Source organism: Carlito syrichta, unplaced genomic scaffold, assembly GCF_000164805.1.
Source record: "Carlito syrichta isolate Samal-C Ts95f unplaced genomic scaffold, Tarsius_syrichta-2.0.1 Scaffold301952, whole genome shotgun sequence".
NCBI lineage: Eukaryota > Metazoa > Chordata > Mammalia > Primates > Tarsiidae > Carlito > Carlito syrichta.
Window position 1 is genome coordinate 124440 of NW_007246048.1, and position 19149 is coordinate 143588.

General features: G+C 51.6%; 1 protein-coding gene across 1 annotated transcript in view; it reads right to left on the reverse strand.

Moving 5' to 3' along the window:
• Positions 1 to 3566: 3566 nt before the first annotated feature.
• NOP14 (NOP14 nucleolar protein) overlaps positions 3567 to 19149 on the reverse strand; it is a 30793-nt gene continuing 15210 nt past the window's right edge. Inside the window, exons 7-18 of the mRNA XM_008055783.2 lie at positions 18397 to 18528; positions 16925 to 17204; positions 15489 to 15619; positions 14697 to 14782; positions 13234 to 13369; positions 9924 to 10025; positions 8488 to 8641; positions 6806 to 6965; positions 6281 to 6428; positions 4291 to 4409; positions 3958 to 4113; positions 3567 to 3713 (exon numbers count right to left, since the gene is read on the reverse strand). Of these exons, the coding sequence (XP_008053974.2) occupies positions 3614 to 3713; positions 3958 to 4113; positions 4291 to 4409; positions 6281 to 6428; positions 6806 to 6965; positions 8488 to 8641; positions 9924 to 10025; positions 13234 to 13369; positions 14697 to 14782; positions 15489 to 15619; positions 16925 to 17204; positions 18397 to 18528 (1704 nt within the window). The 3' untranslated portion in view covers positions 3567 to 3613. The remainder of the gene's footprint in view (positions 3714 to 3957; positions 4114 to 4290; positions 4410 to 6280; positions 6429 to 6805; positions 6966 to 8487; positions 8642 to 9923; positions 10026 to 13233; positions 13370 to 14696; positions 14783 to 15488; positions 15620 to 16924; positions 17205 to 18396; positions 18529 to 19149) is intronic.

The following is a 19149-nucleotide window of genomic DNA, read 5'->3' on the forward strand; positions in this document are numbered from 1 at the left end:
CTTCCTCTTTCGGGCGCGTCTGCTCCGGCCCCGCCCCCGCCCCTTCGCGGTGCCCCGTCCCGGCCGTCGCGGAGCATCCGGAGGCGGGAGGCCCTGGCCTGCAGCCCCTGCCCGGCAGGAAGGCGGGGTCCCCTGCGCCTTCGGAGTCCGGGAGGCCTCAGGATTCCGCCCGCCCCGAGGCCCAGAGACGGGCCCCCGCGCAAGGCCCACGGGTGGCCTGTCGCCGGCCACCGCCGAGCTGAGCCCTGGGCCTGGCGGGGGTGGATGCGGGGCCTCATGCCGGCGACAGGCACTGCTTCTTGGGCCCCAGGCCTCTGTGCCCTGCGGGGGCGACTTCCGCATAAGGACCACAGGTCCACCCTGGAGGGCCGCCTCCTGCCAGCCTGGGACCCCCCCACGAGCCATCACCCCAAATACAGCGGCATCCCCGGACCGGAGGGGACCGCACAGCCATGGATGGGCCCGCGGGTTTAACCCGGTGACTCTAGCTGAGCCTGAAGTCCCCGGATTGAATTAGGTGGGCCGAGACGACCGACAGCCAAAAGACCCAGTCACCTCTGGCTTCTCCGGGGCACGGGCCTGCCGCCTACGTGGCCTGCAGCACCCAAAAGAGCAGCTGGCACCTTCGCACCTACCTAGCCCAGCCAGGGCTGGAGGAAGCAACCCCACTGTGGCTGGAGGAGCCCTGGGCCTGGTGCCACCCATTCCAGGGCGTCCAGCAAACCACAGACTGCACCAGCGCCTGGACTGCAGCCACCTCCCTCTTCTCTTTCCCCTTGTGAATCCAAACTCTTTTGTGGCCAGCCCTACCCAGAAACATACGAGAAAAGGAAAACAAGTGGCACTCATTCACCCCCCTTAAGCCATGCAGAACTTCAAATGCAGGTAGCAGCAAAGTGCCTTTTCTGCCTAATGACGCAGTTACTCCACCTACAGTCAAGAAGACAGTCGGGTTATTAGCTGTCCCCAAAACACGTGTCCCTTCGCCCACACTCGGATGGTGTTCTTCCTCTTCTAGCTGGGTCATGCTCCCTCATCAAGGACATACGACTCACAGCCGGGCCTTAGGACTTTGCTGCCGGCACCTTTCCCCTTACGGACGGACTAGCAAGACCCGCCAAGAGCCCAGCACCTGGCTTGACGCCTTTCATCGTGTCCGGTTCTCTTCCCCGAGTTTGGCCAGTGTCCAGAGGGGCTTGGTGAGTCCAAGTGTCGACAACCGTAGGTGCACGCAACCTTGACCATGTTAGGTTAACAGTATCCCGTGCAGCGAGGTGGCTGCCAGCCTGGTTTGTGGATGTGTCAACCCTAACCCTTCCGGTAAGTCTCTCTGCGCCATCCTGGGAGATGCTGGGTTCAACCCGCTGGCTTCAGCCCGCCCTCCACCAGGGGAGCTCAGTCCACCAGTGGCCACGACTTTGCACACCTGGGGCCGCTCGTGCAGCACTCCAGCCCCATGGCGCTCTAACGCCGCCCGTGTCCCGAAGTAAAACTTTCCCCGCAACTGCCACTTCGGCGGAAGACCCCGCGCCCCATCAGCAGCCAGAAACGGCTCCTTGTCACCTTCGCCTCCCTCAGGCCCAGCCTGGCTGATCCTCACGTATCCCCACGGTTACTGCTGTGGTTGGCCGTGTGACCCCAGGCGGGGCTTTCCCGTGCGCGCCCTAGGCTGCCTGGGCACTTGCGGGGCTTCCTCCCCGGGCCGCAGGTTGACTCAGCACGTGCGCCGCGCGCGCCAGCGTGTAGCCTGGCTGGGGCTCTGTAGCCACCCCTGGACTCAGCCTCCAAGACCAGGGTGGCGTGTGGGAGCGGGAACCTCCACGGCAGCACCCGGCGCAAGGAGGCGGCAGCAGCAACATCCAGGGCGTGGCTCCCTGACCAGCCGGTGAAATTCCAGGGAGCCTTCTCTCCTCACAGCTCCTTCCCGGTCCAGCACACCCGCGGCCTGACCTCCCTCTTGGTCCGTGCAGGGTGAAAACACCGCTGTCTGATGTGCAGGCGTACAGGTTTACCCACAACGTCTGCATCCTTTTCTTCTGACTCGAAACTCAGAGCAGAGGCAGCACCATCTCCTCCCTCCTCCCACAGCGCACCCAACACCAGCACCCCGAGTACCAACTGAAAGACAGAATCAGGGCAAGGCCGATTACGATTATTAGGGTGGGAAGGACTATGCATTTTTTTTCTTCTCTGATTTCTAAGCTATTTGCAAACTGTTTTTTTGAGTCGGAGTCTCCCTCTGTCACCCACGCTGGAGTGCAGTGGCACACTCACGGCCGCCACAGCCTCGACTTGCTGGGCTCAGGTAATCCCTCTGCCTCAGTCTTCCAAGAAGCCAGAACCACAGGCACGCACCACCACACGTGGCTCACCTTTTTATTTATTGTAGAGACGAGGTCTCATCAAGTTGCCCAGGCTGGTCTTGTACCCCTGGACTCAGGCAATCCTCTCATCTCAGCGCGGGCAACTTGGCAAGACCTCATCTCTACAATAAATAAAAAATTAGCTGGGCATGATAGTGAGCACCTGTCGTTCTGGCTACTTGGAAGGCTGAGGCGGAAGGATCGCCAGAGCTCAGCAGGTCGAGGCTGCGGTGGCCGGGAGCGGCCACTGCACTCCAGTCTGGGCGACACTGAGACTCCAACTCAAAAAAACCAAAAAACAAAAAACAACTAAAACAAGCCGGGCTCGGTGGCTCAGCCTGCAATCCCACGCCTTTGGGAGGCTGAGGTGAGTGGATTGCCTGAGCCCGCGGGTTCGAGACCTGCCTGAGCAACTTGGCAAGACCTCATCTGTACAATAAATCAAACAATTAGCCGAGCGCGCGCCTGTAGTTCCAGCTACTCGGAAGGCTGAAGCGGAAGGATCGCCGGAGCCCAGCAGGTCGAGGCTGCGGTGGCCGGGAGCGGCCACTGCACTCCGGTCTGGGCAACAGCGTGAGACTCCAACTCAAAAAAATAAATAAATGAATAAAAAAAAAAATAATAATAATAATAATTGCCAGGTGCAGTGGCTCACACCTGTAATCCCAGCACTTTGGGAGACAGAGGCAAGAGAACTTACTGAGCCTGGGTAACTTGGCGAGACCTTGTCTCTACAATAAATTTTTAAAAAGAGCCGGGCATGGTGGTGTGTGCCTATGGCTCCAGCTACTTGGAAGGCTGAGGTGGAAGAATCACCTGGACCCAGCAGGTGGAGACTGTGGTGGCTGTGAGCATGCCACTGCACTCCCAGCCTGGGCAACAGAGTGAGACTCCCGAATCAAAAAAAAGAAAAAATATAATTCACACACCACACTAATAGCGTTCTAGAGCCTGTACGTGAAGACAAACGACCCTGGCTGACAAAGCACATTGGCCGGCACGCCCGCAGCCCCAGGCCTGACGGATGCAGCGAGGCTAGGCTGGACAGGACGGACCAGTCAGTTTCCTCACGCGGAGCTCACCCTCACGCGGAGCTCACCCTCACGCGGGACCCTTCCTGATGCCAGAAGTGTATTCCAGCATGCATTCTATGCCGTCAGGTGTGTTCAGAGGAACTAAAGCACAGGAAAGAAAACCCCACACTGGCATCGGAGTTCTTTATTACTTTGTGCACTATTTCCCAGCCTGATTTACTTCTTGAACTTTTTCCTCTTCAGAGCCTTCCATTCACCTTCCTGGGTAGCCAGGCTGTTAAAAAGCTGCTTCACTTTTCGCTTTCTTTCTGCATCCCTGGAAATAAAAAAACAAAAAGGCAAACGCCCACCCTGGATTAGTTTTTGGAGGACATCTTGCCCTTTTCCACATCAGAACCACATGAGCCTGCAGCTACCACGTCCAGTCCAAACAGAGGGAAAACGGGGGGAAACAACTGCCCAACCCCAGCCCTTGGCCACTGCCATGGCTGTGGGATGCCAGGGCCACACAGCATGAATGCCGGGTCCGCCCCAGCCGAGCCAGCACATGTCCGCCTTACCGTTCCATGATCTCCGAGAGCTGCATTCTAGCCAGGAACTGATTGTCCTTGCGGATTTCTCGGACAGCGCCTTTAAATTCACGCTTGTGTTTGTGGATCAACCTCTTCCTTTCCTGCTCCTCCTTACTGCTGCCTTGTTTTCTTCCAAACTCGAGGCTGCAAGAGAAACGTCAATGTCAAGGAGGAAGAGCTGGGCCTGTCCCCACCCCTCTCAGCTAGAGCCTGCTGGGAAGCGTCGCTTCTCCCTCGGGTCATCTGCTCAGCTTCAGAATAAGCAGACCCTCCCCCGTTCTCACTAAGCCTGGCATCCCAGGGAGATGCTGTGACACCCACACTTTAACCAGTTGAGGGGTGAACAATTTCAGCGGGACAGGCTTGCTCTTCTCACAGGTCAGAGGCTGAAGCAGCTGCTTGTGGCTGTCCATTTCTGTCACTATGCTTTGACACAGCTCCTGGAAAACACGAAAAAGATGCCCAAAACTCCTCCTATGGTTCCTATGGCTTCAAAGCTGACAGAGGACAGAGCACTATGGGCACCCTGCAGCGGAATGATAGCCCCTCACTGTGCCCCTAGCCCCACGGTTAAGTGCTCAAGGTGCAGCATAGCTGTGACAAAGTTTCTAGACAGAGGAGGGGTTGTGCGCAGCGGGGAGTGTATGTTCTTCTGGCCACTGTGACCAATCCAAAAGGAGGTAGTTCAGGTCGTTACAAGTCACAAGAGCCTGTGCTGCTCTCATCCAGAAAACATGAATGGAATCCCTCTTTCCCAGAGAAACTTGGCACAATGGGGCACAAGTGATGTCCTTTTAACAGAAGTGCACAGGAGGACCACCTTCCCACTGTGGTGACAGCTGCACCCTAGAGCCTGGTGTGTACAGCAACATGCCAAGTGTCAAGCAGAGCAGGGTTTCTACCAGTCTGGAAAGTTCAACCTTATTGCCACTCCAAAAGAATCAGATGGCGAAGGCATGCTTCAGAAGGGCTAGCGGGTGGCTTCTGAGAAGTTTTCCAGAAGCCAGTTCACTCACGTTGGTCCTACCTTCCTTTTGCACAGGTGTGTTCCAGAACTCAGGCTACCTGACATTCTGCACTCAGGGGCACAGCCACCTTGGCCCCTGTCTGGAGGTAACTTCTGGTGCCAATTACTGAGTCTCCACAGCAACTCAACCAAAGGGCAGGCCCAGCTTAGTCCACCAAGACCACAAACTCCGTTTGTAGCCCCTCAGCTAGCTCACTCTGCAAGACCAGAGAGCCACTGCTTTCAGATGAGGGGGACAAGCCATGCTGTGTCGACAGTAAGAGTACGTGAGGGAAGGAGGCAGGGGCCGACTTGATCTCATTTCATCGGTCTTTGACAGGCTGCGTGACCCAGTGTGGACAGCGGGCTGGTCTTGCTCTGTGCTCTGGGGCACGACCAGAAGGGGACAGCCCAGGCGTCCTCACCGGGCTCACGTTCTAGCGGGGCAGGCAGTGACAGCGTCACGTGCCTAGGAATGGTCAGCACCACGGGGAAGCACAGGCAGCACCAAGCAGCGTGGCCCAGGAAGGCCCGGCCTCCCGAGGGAGTGAGGACAAGCTGCTCGGCCGAGGAGAACTCCAAGCAAAGCGAAGGTCGGCGGTGTAAGCAAGGCCCAGTAAAGAGGACACAGAGCGTGAGGGGGCGAGCACCAGCAAAGGCTGCCAGCATCGCCTGGCCCTGGGCGCAGTTCTGAACGATGCAAGACACTGGAGGTGCGGTAGATGTGGCACTGATGCCCTCTGCTCTAACAGCATCTTGGCTGCTATGGCCTGACTTGAGGGGTGGAGAGACCCGTCAGGGACCAGTGAGAGAAGACTGGGAGGCAGGATGGGTGGCAGGTGTACTCAGAGTGGCTTCAGGCAGGCCTGGGGGATCTGCCGGGGGCTGGATGCGCTGGGCATCAAGGATTGCTTAGACACACACACAGGAGCTCCCCGCTCTGGCTGAGGATTCGCAGGACAGTGGGACCATCTTCAGAAAACCCATCAGGTGACTGCGGAGCTGAGGTGCCTGCATCACCCGGAGCCAGCTGGGCCTTGGTGGGCTTTCCGTGCAGCTTTCTGGAGGCGGCATACAACCACCCAAGGGTTCCCGGGATCCAGACTCTGCCTGAATCCAGCCCAGCAAGACTCACAGTCACCGCCCACTGATGTGATTAGATTTCCCGTTTGTGTCTGTGATCTGGTAAAGGTGTCCTCGACTTCAGAGCTTTAACCTCAATGACAGAAGTGCCCGCTGGCTTGGTCCCAGCTCAGGGACACGTCCAAGCCAGGGCAGAGCACCCTGGTGGCCAGGAAGTCTCACCTGGAGCTCACAGGGGTGGCTGCAGTCTGCCAGGTGCTCCACCAGGAGGGCCTGGAGAGGCCTGGCGATGGCGTGGAAGGATGGAAGCGAACGGTACATCAGCACGCAGTGCTTCAGCAGGGCCAGGCCCACAGCCAGGCAGGACAGTCTGCAAGAACAGGAGATAACAGTCTGCAAGAACAGGAGATAAGAGGGGGCCCAGCTCATTCTACTTCAGCCACTAACAAACCAGTAACCCTGGCAAAAATGACAACCCCCTCCCCGACTACAAAATCAAGTGTGGCCGTATCAGCAGGTCAGGGTTCAACGTCTACGCCCACAGGCAGAGCAGACTCATTTTAGGCCTTACAAAAGCAAGTCAATACATTTCCCTGAACAGGAAGGAAGGTGTTAGAAACCCAGGAACAAATTGGAAGGGGAGGTTCTGTTTTCGTTTTCAAATTATTGTTTGTGGAATCAGGCAAATATACCTTGGTACACTGGGCTGGCACCTGCTCAGGTCACGGCCTCAGCCCCTTCACATACCTGATGTGGTTGGCCTCTGTCATAGTCGGTGTCCTCAGTCCACCTGCCCAGCGGAGGGAGAGGCTGCTCCTCGGCCACGTGGCCACATCCTCTTTATCAGAAACCACGAGCAATTCGGAGTTCTTCCCAAGTGCTCTGAAAGGGTGCACCAGAGTGTAACCTGAATTCCAAGTGCGATAGGACAGAGATGGCCTGAATGTTACTGGGCTCACCGGGCAGGCTCTGCAGCACCAAGCCTGCAGAAAGTTCACTTAAGATATGCACTGATTTTTTACATTTCCTGGTCATGCCAGACACTGAGGGTTCCAATGTGGGCACAGCCACGTCCAGTAAGGCGGGTGAAAACTTTGGCAGGGAAGGTCAGAGCCAAGTGCCTGACCCCATCCAAGAGACCTGCTTGCAACAGACTTCCTGGGGACTTACATGTGGTGCTTAGGCCACATCCAAAAACAGACTAAGTCTCTGCCCTCGTGGAGTGCGGGCAGGGCACAGCAGCCACAGAAAAAGTCGACTGCACAGAATATGAATGGATGGACAGAAAACAAGCAGAAAAGGGTCAGTTGGGAGTGCAGGGTTTGCCACAGAATCAGAGGTCCTTCTCAGGGGGTGAATATCACCAAAGACCCAGAGGATGTGTATGAGCTAACCTGGTCATCCAGAAGAGCCAACGAGGCAGAGAGAATGGTCTGCAGGGGAGGCAATGGATGAGCATGCCCCTCTGCTACCCAACAATGAGCCTGCCAGGAGTAGGTGGTATCTGGGGAATCAGGGCCATCAGGGAGCAAGGGTTCACACACAGGAGAGTCGAGGCAGGAGGAGAAAAGCTAGGAGACAGCAGAACTGGAGTACTGAAGTGGAGGAACTGCTGGCACCTCTTCCAAGGGACACTACTAACAGTGTGACATGACACTGTAGCATCTTCTTACGTCAGTCTCCTGGGCACGGAGAAGCTCAGCACAGTGAGCTGGAAACGGGTCTGGGGGTCTTAGCCTTAAGGTCTGACCGTCGATCAGACTGAGAAAGGCATCCACAGAGGAGGGCTCAGGAAGGAGACCATGCAGCTCCTCAGCCAGGCCAAGAGGGGCGCAGCGAGCACTGAGGAAGCATCCAGAAGGAGGCATTGGGGAAGCTGCTTGGAGGAGTGGGGGTGCTATAAGGATACCAGTCAGAGACCGACACACGCGAAAACTTGTCAGAACACTGCTTCGGACGCTCTCCTCCCTGCACTGTGAGCACTGCAGAAACTACGCAGCAGTGCTGTCCAGGTGTACCACGGGAGCAACATCAGCGACTTACCATCTCATTGTGTGTCAAGACTCATTTTAACAATATATGCTATGATTTCAATACACAATGTAAAAAACACTATGATATTTTATACATATTTCTGGCACTAAGTCTTGGCTATTTGGTCATATTTCACACACAAGTCCCGTCTCGCCACATATGGTTACTGACCGCACTGGACAGCACAGGGATATGATGGCGCTGCCTTTTCAACTGTGGGCGTGCACACACATTCACGCAGAGAGAAATAGGCTGTTACTCTGGATGGTAGGACATCAGGGGTTTTGTGTTTTCTCTACTTTCCTATATTCGAAACTTTCGATAATGAATATAAACTACATAAAAAACTTATGAAGTATAAAATATTTGAAAAAAGCTTCCTCAAATCAACTCACCTTGGCTTTGTTTGTTTGGAGTTGCGATGTAAAGAATCCCAAGAAGAAAATTAATAAGCTCAGGTATAAACCTCTGAGACAAAGACACATAGTCCAGGAAAAGGCAACACACAAACAGGCCCTTCACCACATCCTGGAGGGACAGGATGGGACACTGGAAAGGAACACAGGGGATGGTTACTGCTCTAGGACGTGGTTCTGAAATAACATGCTAGGTAGATACCAGGCTCCACAGATGAACTGTGCACCCCACTAAGCTTTTCAGAGGGTATCTTCGTACCTTACCGCACTGTTGAGAGGATCAAGTGAGATGAAGACAAGATAAGCAGTTTTACTGATTTTATGATCAATAAACTATAGTATGGGTTCCCACCGTTCAACTCACAAGGAAGGTATGATTGCCACAATAAGCACACATCAAGCTGAGGCAGGAGGACTGCTTGAGCCCAGAAGTTTGAGAACAGTCTGGGCAACAGGCTGTTTATTGATTGGGACCCCATCCCAATAAAATAATAATAAAAATTCATCAGGCTTGGTGGCTCAGGCTTATAATCCCAGTGCTTTGGGAGGCCGAGGTGAGAGGACGACTGCCTGAGCCCACGGGTACGAGATCAGCCTGGGCAACTTGGTGAGACTTCATCTCTATAATAAATCAAAAAATTAGCTGGGAGTGGTGACGTGTGCCTGTAGTTCTAGTCACACTTGGAAGGCTGAGGTGGAAGGATCACCTGAGCACAGCAGGTCGAGGCTTCAACGGCCGTGACCATGTCACTGCACTGCAGTCTGGGCAACAGAGTGAGACTCTGAAAAAAAAAAAAGCAGGCACATGCCTAATAAAATGGAACAATTTGAACTTTTTTGAGCCAAAAGAGGGGAAAAAGCTTTCACCACTAACTTGAAAGGTCGTCTTCTGGGATCTAAAACCTTGAGTTGCCAAACCAACAGCTGCCCCCACAACCTCGGTCCCCCCAATGTGGGGCTGCTTGAGCTGGGAGCTCTTCTAGATAAGGGCTCTTTCTTTTTCTTGAGTCAGAGTCTCCCTCTCGTCTAGGCTAGAGTGCAGTGGCATGACCATGACTACTGCAGCCTCGACCTGCTGGGCCCCGGTGATCCTTCTGCCTCAGTCTTCCACATAGCTGGGACTACAGGCATGTGCTACCACACCTGGCTCATTTTTAAAAATTTATTGTGGAGACAGGTCTCGCCATGTTGTCCAGGTTGTTCTCGCACTCCTGGGTTCTAGCAACCCTCTGCCCTCAGCCTTCCCAGGTGCTGGGATTATAGGTGTGTGCCACCATACCGGGCCTAGATAAGCGTTCTTAAGCCTGACCTCAGTGGTCAGTCTCCATGACCTCTCAACAGCCAGTCCAAGGAGATGTGGGTCTGCCAGCTTCTGGGGAAGCAGCTGCTGGGCCACGCGTGTGTGGAGGACGCACCTTTGTGAGCAGCTGGCTCATGCACACCAGAGCAGGGGTCACTACCGGGTGCCAGAAGTCTGAGGTCGGAAACAACAGCCCCGTGATTTTCAAATAAATAAGCTGGAAAGAAAATGTTATCACAGATTAAAGACTGTCCAAGTAAAGTTCAAAATAAGGCCTTCAGGAAAGGCCCAGCAGCAAAACAAGTTTTGAAGCTCCAGGTGAAACACAGAGGAGCAGCTACAGATCCCCCGCTTTCACCGTGGCCTCAGCTGCCAGCCTCCCTCCAGGGCAGGGCGTCCTTCCCGCCTCCCAGACACGCCGGCACTCTCGTCCTCTTCTCGTACATCACACGCAGTCAGAATCCTCGAATGTGCGGTGTTTCTCATTCGTAGCTAGAAACAGAAGGGGATGCCCTGGCCTGGGCGCCTCTCAGGGTTTACAGCCCTCAGCCCTGACCCCAGTTCCCAGTCCTGGGGATGGATAGATGAAAGGCCAAGGAAGGTGTCTGCCAACCAGGTGCTCAGTGCCCGTCCTCCTCCACTCAGGAGACACTAGGTCTCGAAGACTAACACTACGAGCTCTGCTCTAGGCCCAGGAGCTCAAGGGAAGGGAAAGCTCTTTCCATTCCACTTCACAAAACACTCAAGGAAGAAGGGCGCATTTTATGGTTCGCTTTGGCCCTGGGTACAGACTTGGTTTCCGCATCACTTCCCAACATTGAGAAGACGGTGCGTGTGGGGTGACCCTAGCAGTTATTACCGGAAGAATCCATTTTCATCTTGGCAAGTGGCAGCTTCTAGTATCTTAGGTTAGAAAATAAAGCACAATACCTCTTTCTCTACTAGAAGCTGGATCATCACCTATGATGATTTCAGAGGTAGTAACTTTCTCTACTGAAGAAAAAAGATGTCAGTAGGCCGGGCTCGGTGGCTCAGCCTGTAATCCCAGTGCTTTGGGAGGCCGAGGTGAGTGGACTGCCTGAGCCCGCGGGTCCATGACCCGCCTTGGACAACTTGGCGAGACCTCATCTCTACAATAAATCAAAAATGAGCCGGGCGTGCTAGCACGCGCCTGTAGTTCTGGCTACTTGGAGGGCTGAGGGAGAAGGATCGCTGGAGCCCAGCAGGTGGAGGCTGCGGTGGCCGGGAGCATGCCACTGCACTCCAGTCTGGGTGACAGAGTGAGACTCCAACTCAAAAAAACAAAACAAAAAGAAGATGTCAGTAACTGTCTGTGGCGCAGCAGAGTAGCCAAGAGCCTACCTGGCAATCAGATCCTGACATAGCAACCACCGGACGAGCGACCCTGGGCAGGTTACCTGAGTTCTCAATTTCCTCATCTGTATAATGGGTAGACGAAACTAATGCCTTGTAGTGTCATGTGTACTTGGCCTTCCACCATTGAGCACTCAAAATATGCTACATACCACTTTTCCTTTTTTATCTAGACCTTTTAAAAAATATTGACCCAGAAATACCTTACAAACTACCGTAGCAAAACAGAGTTGAACTTCACACAAAAAACAAAGAAAACAAATTGTTTTTGACCGTTTCTAGCACTGTTTGGCTCCCTAGGGTGGCTTGAGCAGCAGTCTGTCAGAAGAATCCTTTTCCCAGCCACAGCAGGTTTCAAAAGCTAGAGCTAAGGAATATTTAGGTGCAACGGTAGACAGGGGACCTGAACTGTCAGAGAGGAAGAGAAGTCTCCAGAACAGCCATTCCCCCAACAGGATGGCAAAATTCTTTTGCCTCCAATGACAAATATGAGTCCTTCCACCCCACAACATTTCACTGGTTTGCTTTTATTATAACAACATACAGTGGTAAAAACTGCTACTAGCAAAGTCAACAGGCAAGCTGGGAAAAGCTTGCAATTCATTAAACAAAAGGTTCGTTTCTATTATATAGAACTCTTACCAAGTCACTAAGAAAATAAAGACCAACAACCTGATAAAAGAATTTGCAAAGGATAAGACAAGCCTGTACACACAAATTAATTTCTCTGAAACACTCTTAGCTTGATTCATAGTAGGAGAAACATAAAGCTACATCAAGATACCATCACTTATTCATATTGGTCAAGTGAGATAAGGTTTAATTAGCAAGGGTGTGGGGAAACAGCAGTGCCAATCAGCATCAAGGAGAAAAAAATGCCTGCTAGTCCCGCCATAAATATGCATTATGGTAGCCAGGCATTGTTCCAGGTGCTAAGACGTCAGATCCGAACAGCCATTCCACTCTCTGCGGTAGGGAGATGAAGGTCACACTGACAAGGTGCTTGGATTGGACAGTGACAGTGACTTGGAGCAAAGAAGGGAAGGAAGAGGGATCCGAGTGTGCTGGGGCTGAGGGGGCTGCCAGCGTAAGCGGGGTCAGAAAAGGTCAGTTGAGAGAAGGGCTTGGTTCGAAGTCCTGCGGGAGGAGGAGGAGCAGCAGCTGGGCAGTCTCTGGAGGAAGCTGGTGGGGGAGAGCTCAGCAGTAGGAGCTGAGACGAGGGGGCTAGGGCAAGAGGGCTCTCTAAACACTGATCAGCTGAGCTTATTTCCCCAAGCTCATTAGAGCACAACTGGACCACACAGCTCCAGATTTCCATTCTGGCTGTTCCACAGGCCTTGGTTCTGATAAATTTCCAACCTCTAAAGTCAGCATTTCTCAAAAAACAATAAAGTCCAATTTTCTATCACGTAGTAAAGCAGGTACAAGACTGGAAACACATCAAAACCAGGGTTGGGTGCAGTGGCTCACACCTGTAATCCCAGAATTTTGGGCGGCTGAGGCAGAAAAATTGCTTGAGCCCAGGAGTTCAAGACCAGGCTAGGCAACATAGTGAGACCTCATCTCTACAGAAAATTGAAAAAGGAGCTGGGTGTGATAGCACAGGTCCTGTAATCCCAGCTACTCGGAAGGATCACCTGAGCCCAGGAGGTCTGTGGTGAGCTGTTATGTGCCCTGCACTTCAGCCTGGGCAACAGAGTGAGACCCCGACTTAAACAAAACCAATCTCACAATAGGTCAAATGTCTCTTGACCTTTGAAGAAACACAGAAACCAGCACCAAGCAAAACCAGCCCACAGGTTGGGGCCCTAACACACACCATTTGTGTGGCATCAACTGGAATCTCTTTTTGCTCCACACACATCAGTTCATTACTGATGGATGAGCCCTCCTTCCAGGCCTTGCTGCTGTCCTCTCTCCAGGTTAATGTGGAAGCTCCAGGGCTCAGCTGACCTCCCAAAGCTTGTGCGTTGTACCCATCATTGGCCTCCTGTGATGCCGAGCAGAACTGAATTCTGTGGCAGAGGCTGGACTGAAACCACACTGCTTACCACATCCAACCCTGGCAACGTCGCCCGGCCTTTGGTCTCAACCATTTCTTCCATTTCATGCATGGCATCTCGGAGGACAAATCTGATAGAGTCACTTGCAGATTCAGGAAACATCTGGCAAAGATTATATAACTGCCTGTTAAGCAGAAACATAAGTCGAGAGAGAATGACTCCAGATAACAAAAACACAGGAAAAAACCCCCCAAACCATTTTTCTTTGACGCTACCTGCTGACGAAGCAAGTTAGAACTGGAAGCCCCTGAATGAATCGACTTTTCCTTTTACTGAATCTGGTTGGCCTCGCTGGTGACCCAGACAATTTTCCTGATAGTATTTATAATACATTATAATAGTCTACATTCATTTTGCCATTTCCTAAAAATCTGGTCATAACATTTTAGACATGAGGTCAAAAGGAGGTGGTGGCAGAAATAGCTCTACTTGTAATAACAACACTGTTGGGAGCATATTCTGTGTGCTGGCCGCAGCCGACAGCTCAAAGGTGTTTTCCATATTAACTCATTTATTCCTCACAACAAGCGTTTCTGTGACAGAGTCTGTCTGTATACACAGAGCTGACAAGGAAAGGCCCCTCGCACAGTACAGGGCAGGAAGCCGGCCCCAGAGAGGCACCTCTGGGCACAGGCCCTCACTGGCCCAGCGCGAACACACACCTCCCAGCTGCCAACTCTGCCCCTCTGACGCTCTTTCGGCCACCAACACTCAGGACAAGAGCCACTGCACAGGTCCTGGACTTCTAGTGCAGCAAGGGCCAGAACCCACCATGGAGGTGGGTCTACCACATATTCCAAATTCTTCTCAACCTATCTAGAACTTGGAACGTCACTGGTGAATGAAACAAACAAAAAGTTAGCCATCTTGTATGATACGCAAATCTGAAGGAGTTCAATTGTTTTAAAGTTAACCTGCCTGTGGTTAAAAGTCAGTCCCAGCTGGGCACGGTGGCTCATGCCTGTAATCCCAGCACTGTGGGAGGTAGAGGCAAAAGGATTGCCTGAGCTCAGGGGTTTGAGACCAGCTTGGGCAACAAAGCAAGACCCCATCTCTACAATAAATAAAAAAATTAGCTGGGCGTGGTGGCGCACACCTATATTTCTAGCTATTTGGAAGGCTGAGGTGGATCACCTGAGCCCAACTGGTGGAGGATGCAGTGGCCATGAGTGTGCCACTGCACTCCAGCCTGGGCGACAGTGAGATTCCAACTCAAAAAAAAAAAAAAGTCAGTCCCATCTCTACAGTGACCAGGGCAGCCCATGTTACAATAAGAAGTGTCATTAATCATTGCAGTGGGTTCAAAAGCTCTGTGGGTAACCCACCCACCTGGTATGTTGACATCACTATTTTGTCTACCTTAATAACTCTGCAATGCATTTTATAACTCAAAACAGGAGAAAATTGCTCAACTCAGTCCCACATTCCAAATAACATAACATTTTACTTACACAACCAACTTGTCAATTACTCTGAAGTCTGGTGGATCATCTGTAGCCAGATCTCCAACATATTCCAAAAGAAAGCCAAATAGTTTCTGCAGGAATATGAATTGGGAAATGGAGCTCACTGCTCAGTACTAAGAACAAAGCCACTCTGACATTCTTTCGACCACCAACACTCAGGGACAAGAGCCACTGCACAGGTCTCGGACTTCTAGTGCAGCAAGAGCCAGAACCCACCATGGAGCACCCTACACTCTGGTGACAACGAGGTAGGCCAAAGGACCTCAGCTACAGAAGTGAGTAGGCTTCCAAAAGTACAAGTAGATGCTGCTGAACACTAGAAGGTGTCAAGGGAAAAAAAGGAAGCTAAGAGTCAGGCATATGCTTCTATAGAATGACAGACAACACATAATTATGAAAACAAAAGCAGGTATACACCCAGCACTGTGCACTGTTCACAGTGAATATGCATGATGCACTGAAAGAGAAAATGGTATGTTCACAGCTACCTATTTACCCAGAAGTCTGGCTTTGCCACTTGCCTTAGTGTCCTCCCCTGTGAAATGAAGGCCCCAGTGACCTCTCCTGGACCCGCTGCAAAGCCTCGAGAAGGCCAATGCCAAGGGTCGCCCTCTGCCCACTCCACACCAAATGCTTCTAGCAGATGATACGCTGGCCCTGCTGGCCAGGGTCTGAGGCAAACTTGGTAACTACAAACTTCAAGCAATTCCGACACTCCTAGAGACTAGGGGTTCTGCTAACACTTTTAATACCCAAAACATATACATTCTGGCATACCTCTAATTTTGCTTTGTTTCCTACTGCGAGACCTGGATGGTTGCATTTCTGAATTCTCTCCACCACCAAAAGCTGCTCTTCCACTGATCTTCCTGATAATAAAGATCTCAGTTCCTCATAGGATTCAGGAGCTATCAAAACACAGAACACACTCCACATTTAACATTTAAAATGACAATTATTAGCCGGGTTCGGTGGCTCAGCCTGTAATCCCAGCGCTTTGGGAGGCTAAGGTGAGTGGAGTGCCTGAGCCTGCGGGTTCGAGACCCGCCCGGGCAACTTGGCGAGACCTCATCTCTACAATAAAACAAAAATCAGCCGGGCGTGGTAGCGCACGCCTGTAGTTCCAGCTACTTGGAAGGTTGAGGCGGAGGGATCGCCGGAGCCCAGCAGGTTGAGGCTGCGGTGGCCGGGAGCGGCCACTGCACTCCAGTTTGGGCGACGGAGTGAGACTCCAACTCAAATAAATAAATTTTAAAAATAAAATAAAATAAAATAAAATGACAATTATTACATTTCTGCTAATCTAGAAGTAAAAACTAAACACAATGTAAGCACAACTGCTTCTTTTACTTTAACAAAAGAGGCAAGCTAACATATATTTTATATAAATATCTATTTTCTGTCACAATCACCCTAAGGACACCCAGTGTTTGCTCTGGCACATCCTCAGGGGTTTTAGAACTGGGCTGTCCAGCAGTAACCATGCACCTGAGAACAGCCTTGATGAGGAAATGACCTCCCACCTTTTCTTGATTAGGAATTTGTTTAAATACCCACAACTCCAGTGAGTCCTAGTGGTAGGGTGCTTGGCTTCATGCCCAGACTGGTTCAGGATTAGCTGGAAGGAGCCACCATGAGGTTAGCAATGTCCCCTCAGAAGACTCTTGCCCATCAGAGGCCATGTGCAGAAGCCAGCCTCATTACTAACGTATCCTCTCTGGAAATAACCTATAGTCACAGGACAATTCAGGATTGCTTGTAGGAACCAGACAATTTTCCTCTATGTACCAGACAAAATAACACAATATATTCTATCCAAGATGTTGTGGCCTAACAAGAGGCCCAGGTCTGAATGGAAACCTTCCTGCAGATGATTACCAATCTCTACAAGGCCCTCCCTGCCAGTGCCCCACAAAAGGCTGACAGCACACTAAGATGCATCTGTCTGATCTGAGTGCCGGCCCCTAAAACCACGGTCACGAACCACAGTGAGCACTGGAGCCAAGACCTGGGTCAGCAGACACCGAGAAAAAGGATGACTGCACTTGTTCACAAAGCAAAAACGTCACACAGAGGAACATGTTCACACACTCATAAGTGCATCCTGTTCCCACTCCACAAATGCAACCCCAGAGAGGGAGACGCACACACATCACTATGGTCAGGTCAGGATGGCTATCTCAAAACCTAAGAAAACCCAGCTGCGTGTCAACCTGCAAATGTGTAGGGTAGCTCTGTCCTGGCGGCTTTTCGAGCTTTCTGCTCATCACTTGTCTGTCCTTTCTCAGGAGTCCGGCGCTGCTCCTTCTTCGTTTTCTCGTTTTCTCCCTCACTCTCCACATTAGATTCCAGGTCCGAGTGGCCATCGGGACCATCGCTCTCCTCTGGGTCCTCCCCACTCGAACCTCCGCCCTCTTCCTCCTCGCTCTCAGCATCGCTGGCTTCCTTTCTTTGCTCTTCCTGGACATCTTCCTGGACAATCATCTTTCCATCCTAGGAAGAGGCACGGAAACCAGGTGTCACAACACAGGGCGGAGACAACAGCTGGAACATCCTGAACCACACCAAGACACTGAGCACACACATCAGTGCTTCTGTCTACAAGGAACACAAGTCCGTGCAGTCCATCTGTCCACTGGTACTGTGCCTCCCTGTCCACCCCTATTCTAGGCCATCCCCTTTGCCACAGGAGTTAAAGTCGCCCAGAAAGCTCTGATAAAAGGACTCTGGGCAAAGTTTAGGTTTGGCATAGGGCCAGGATTTGGAAGGTACCCAGTATCATGTTTACAGCACCCCACCACTGATCTGGTTGCTGCATCTGGGGAGACCCCTGCTTCTGCTCCTCCAGGTAACCTAGTGCTTTTGTCAGTACCCAGTTTCCTGTCGTGGACACTTTCCTGCCTGAACCCCCTGGCTTGCCAGTTTTTCATCTCTGAACCCCGACTGATACATTCACATTATGCTTGTGAATTAAAAACTGCATCAGTCCCAGAAATGCAATTATGTCACCAAAAATATTTAGAACTCAAACCTTGAGTTACCTCCTCAATATTATGCTGAGGTCATGCAGATATTATCATGAAGTTATCGACAAGAGTTAGTGGATGTTAACAACTGAGCAAACAGCAAAAGGAGTCTAGTCTATGTAGTTTATTTTTATTCCCGCTTCAGGGAGTGAGAAAGGCACACAGAGAAACAGACAAGGACAAAACACTATTGTTAAAGACTTCTCTGATATACCATAAACACCTAGATAAAAGAACTTTAGAGGAACCGGCTACAAACTTACCATCTGTGATGGCCTCTTAAATGAATACCAGATCTAAATTTTAAAAAAAGAAGCCAGGCCTGGTGGCTCAGCCTGTAATCCCGCACCTTTGGGAGGCTGAGGTGAGGGGATTGCCTGAGCCCGCGGGTTCGAGACCTGCCTGGGCAACTTGGTGAGACCTCATCTCTACAATAAATCAAAATATTAGCCGGGCGTGGTAGCGCACGCCTGTAGCTCCAGCTACTTGGAAGGCTGAGGCGGAAGGATCCCCGGAGCCCAGCAGGTCGAGGCTGCGGTGGCCGGGAGCAGCCACTGCACTCCAGTCTGGGCGACAGAGTGAGACTCCAACTCAAAAAAAAAAAATAAATAAATAAATAAATTTTTTAAAAAGAGAGAAAAACATAGCCAACATCTTACTTTGTAAGAGAGCAAACGCCTGTCATCTTTATCTAGTACAAAGCCATCATTCAGATCATCCGCTGACATGTGTTTTGGTTTCTTAATGTTCTCATCCTCATCCTTTCCGAGCATTCTTCGAAGTCTTTCAGCCTGAACAGGAAGGGAGGAGAAGTCAAAGAGTGCATTCCTCAAACACGTGACAAGGAAGAGGCATGCCATCCTGCCCCCTGGCAACAGAAGTGGGCCTACAGCCCTGGTCCGTGGCCCTCGGCTCTAACGCAGACGTCTCCTGCCTGCTTTCTGCTTGCAGTCTTCGATCAGACACACAAACACTTGGTAAGCAGTATGTGGAAGACGTCCTTATTTAGCAAAGCCAACACTTAAGCTTTGTGACAGATGCTCTCCACTCACAAGGAAGGAAAATCTGTTACTTTGAGGCTTGCTTGTTCAAGACCAGCCTGGGCAACATAGTGAGACTGTCTTTACAAAAAACAAAATTAGTCAGGCATGGTGGTGCACACCTGCAATGCCAGCTACTTGGGAGGGTGAGGTAGGATTGCTTGAGTCCAGGAATTGGAGGCTGCAGTGAGCTATGATCATGCCACTACACTCCAATCTGAGTGACACCCTATCTCTTAAAAAAACCCAAATTAAAAATAAATAAGTGGCCATGCGCAGTGGCCCACGCCTGTAATCCCAGCACTTTGGGAGGCGGAGGCAAGAGGACTGCCTGAGCTCAGGGGTTCAAGATCAGCCTGAGCAACATGTTGA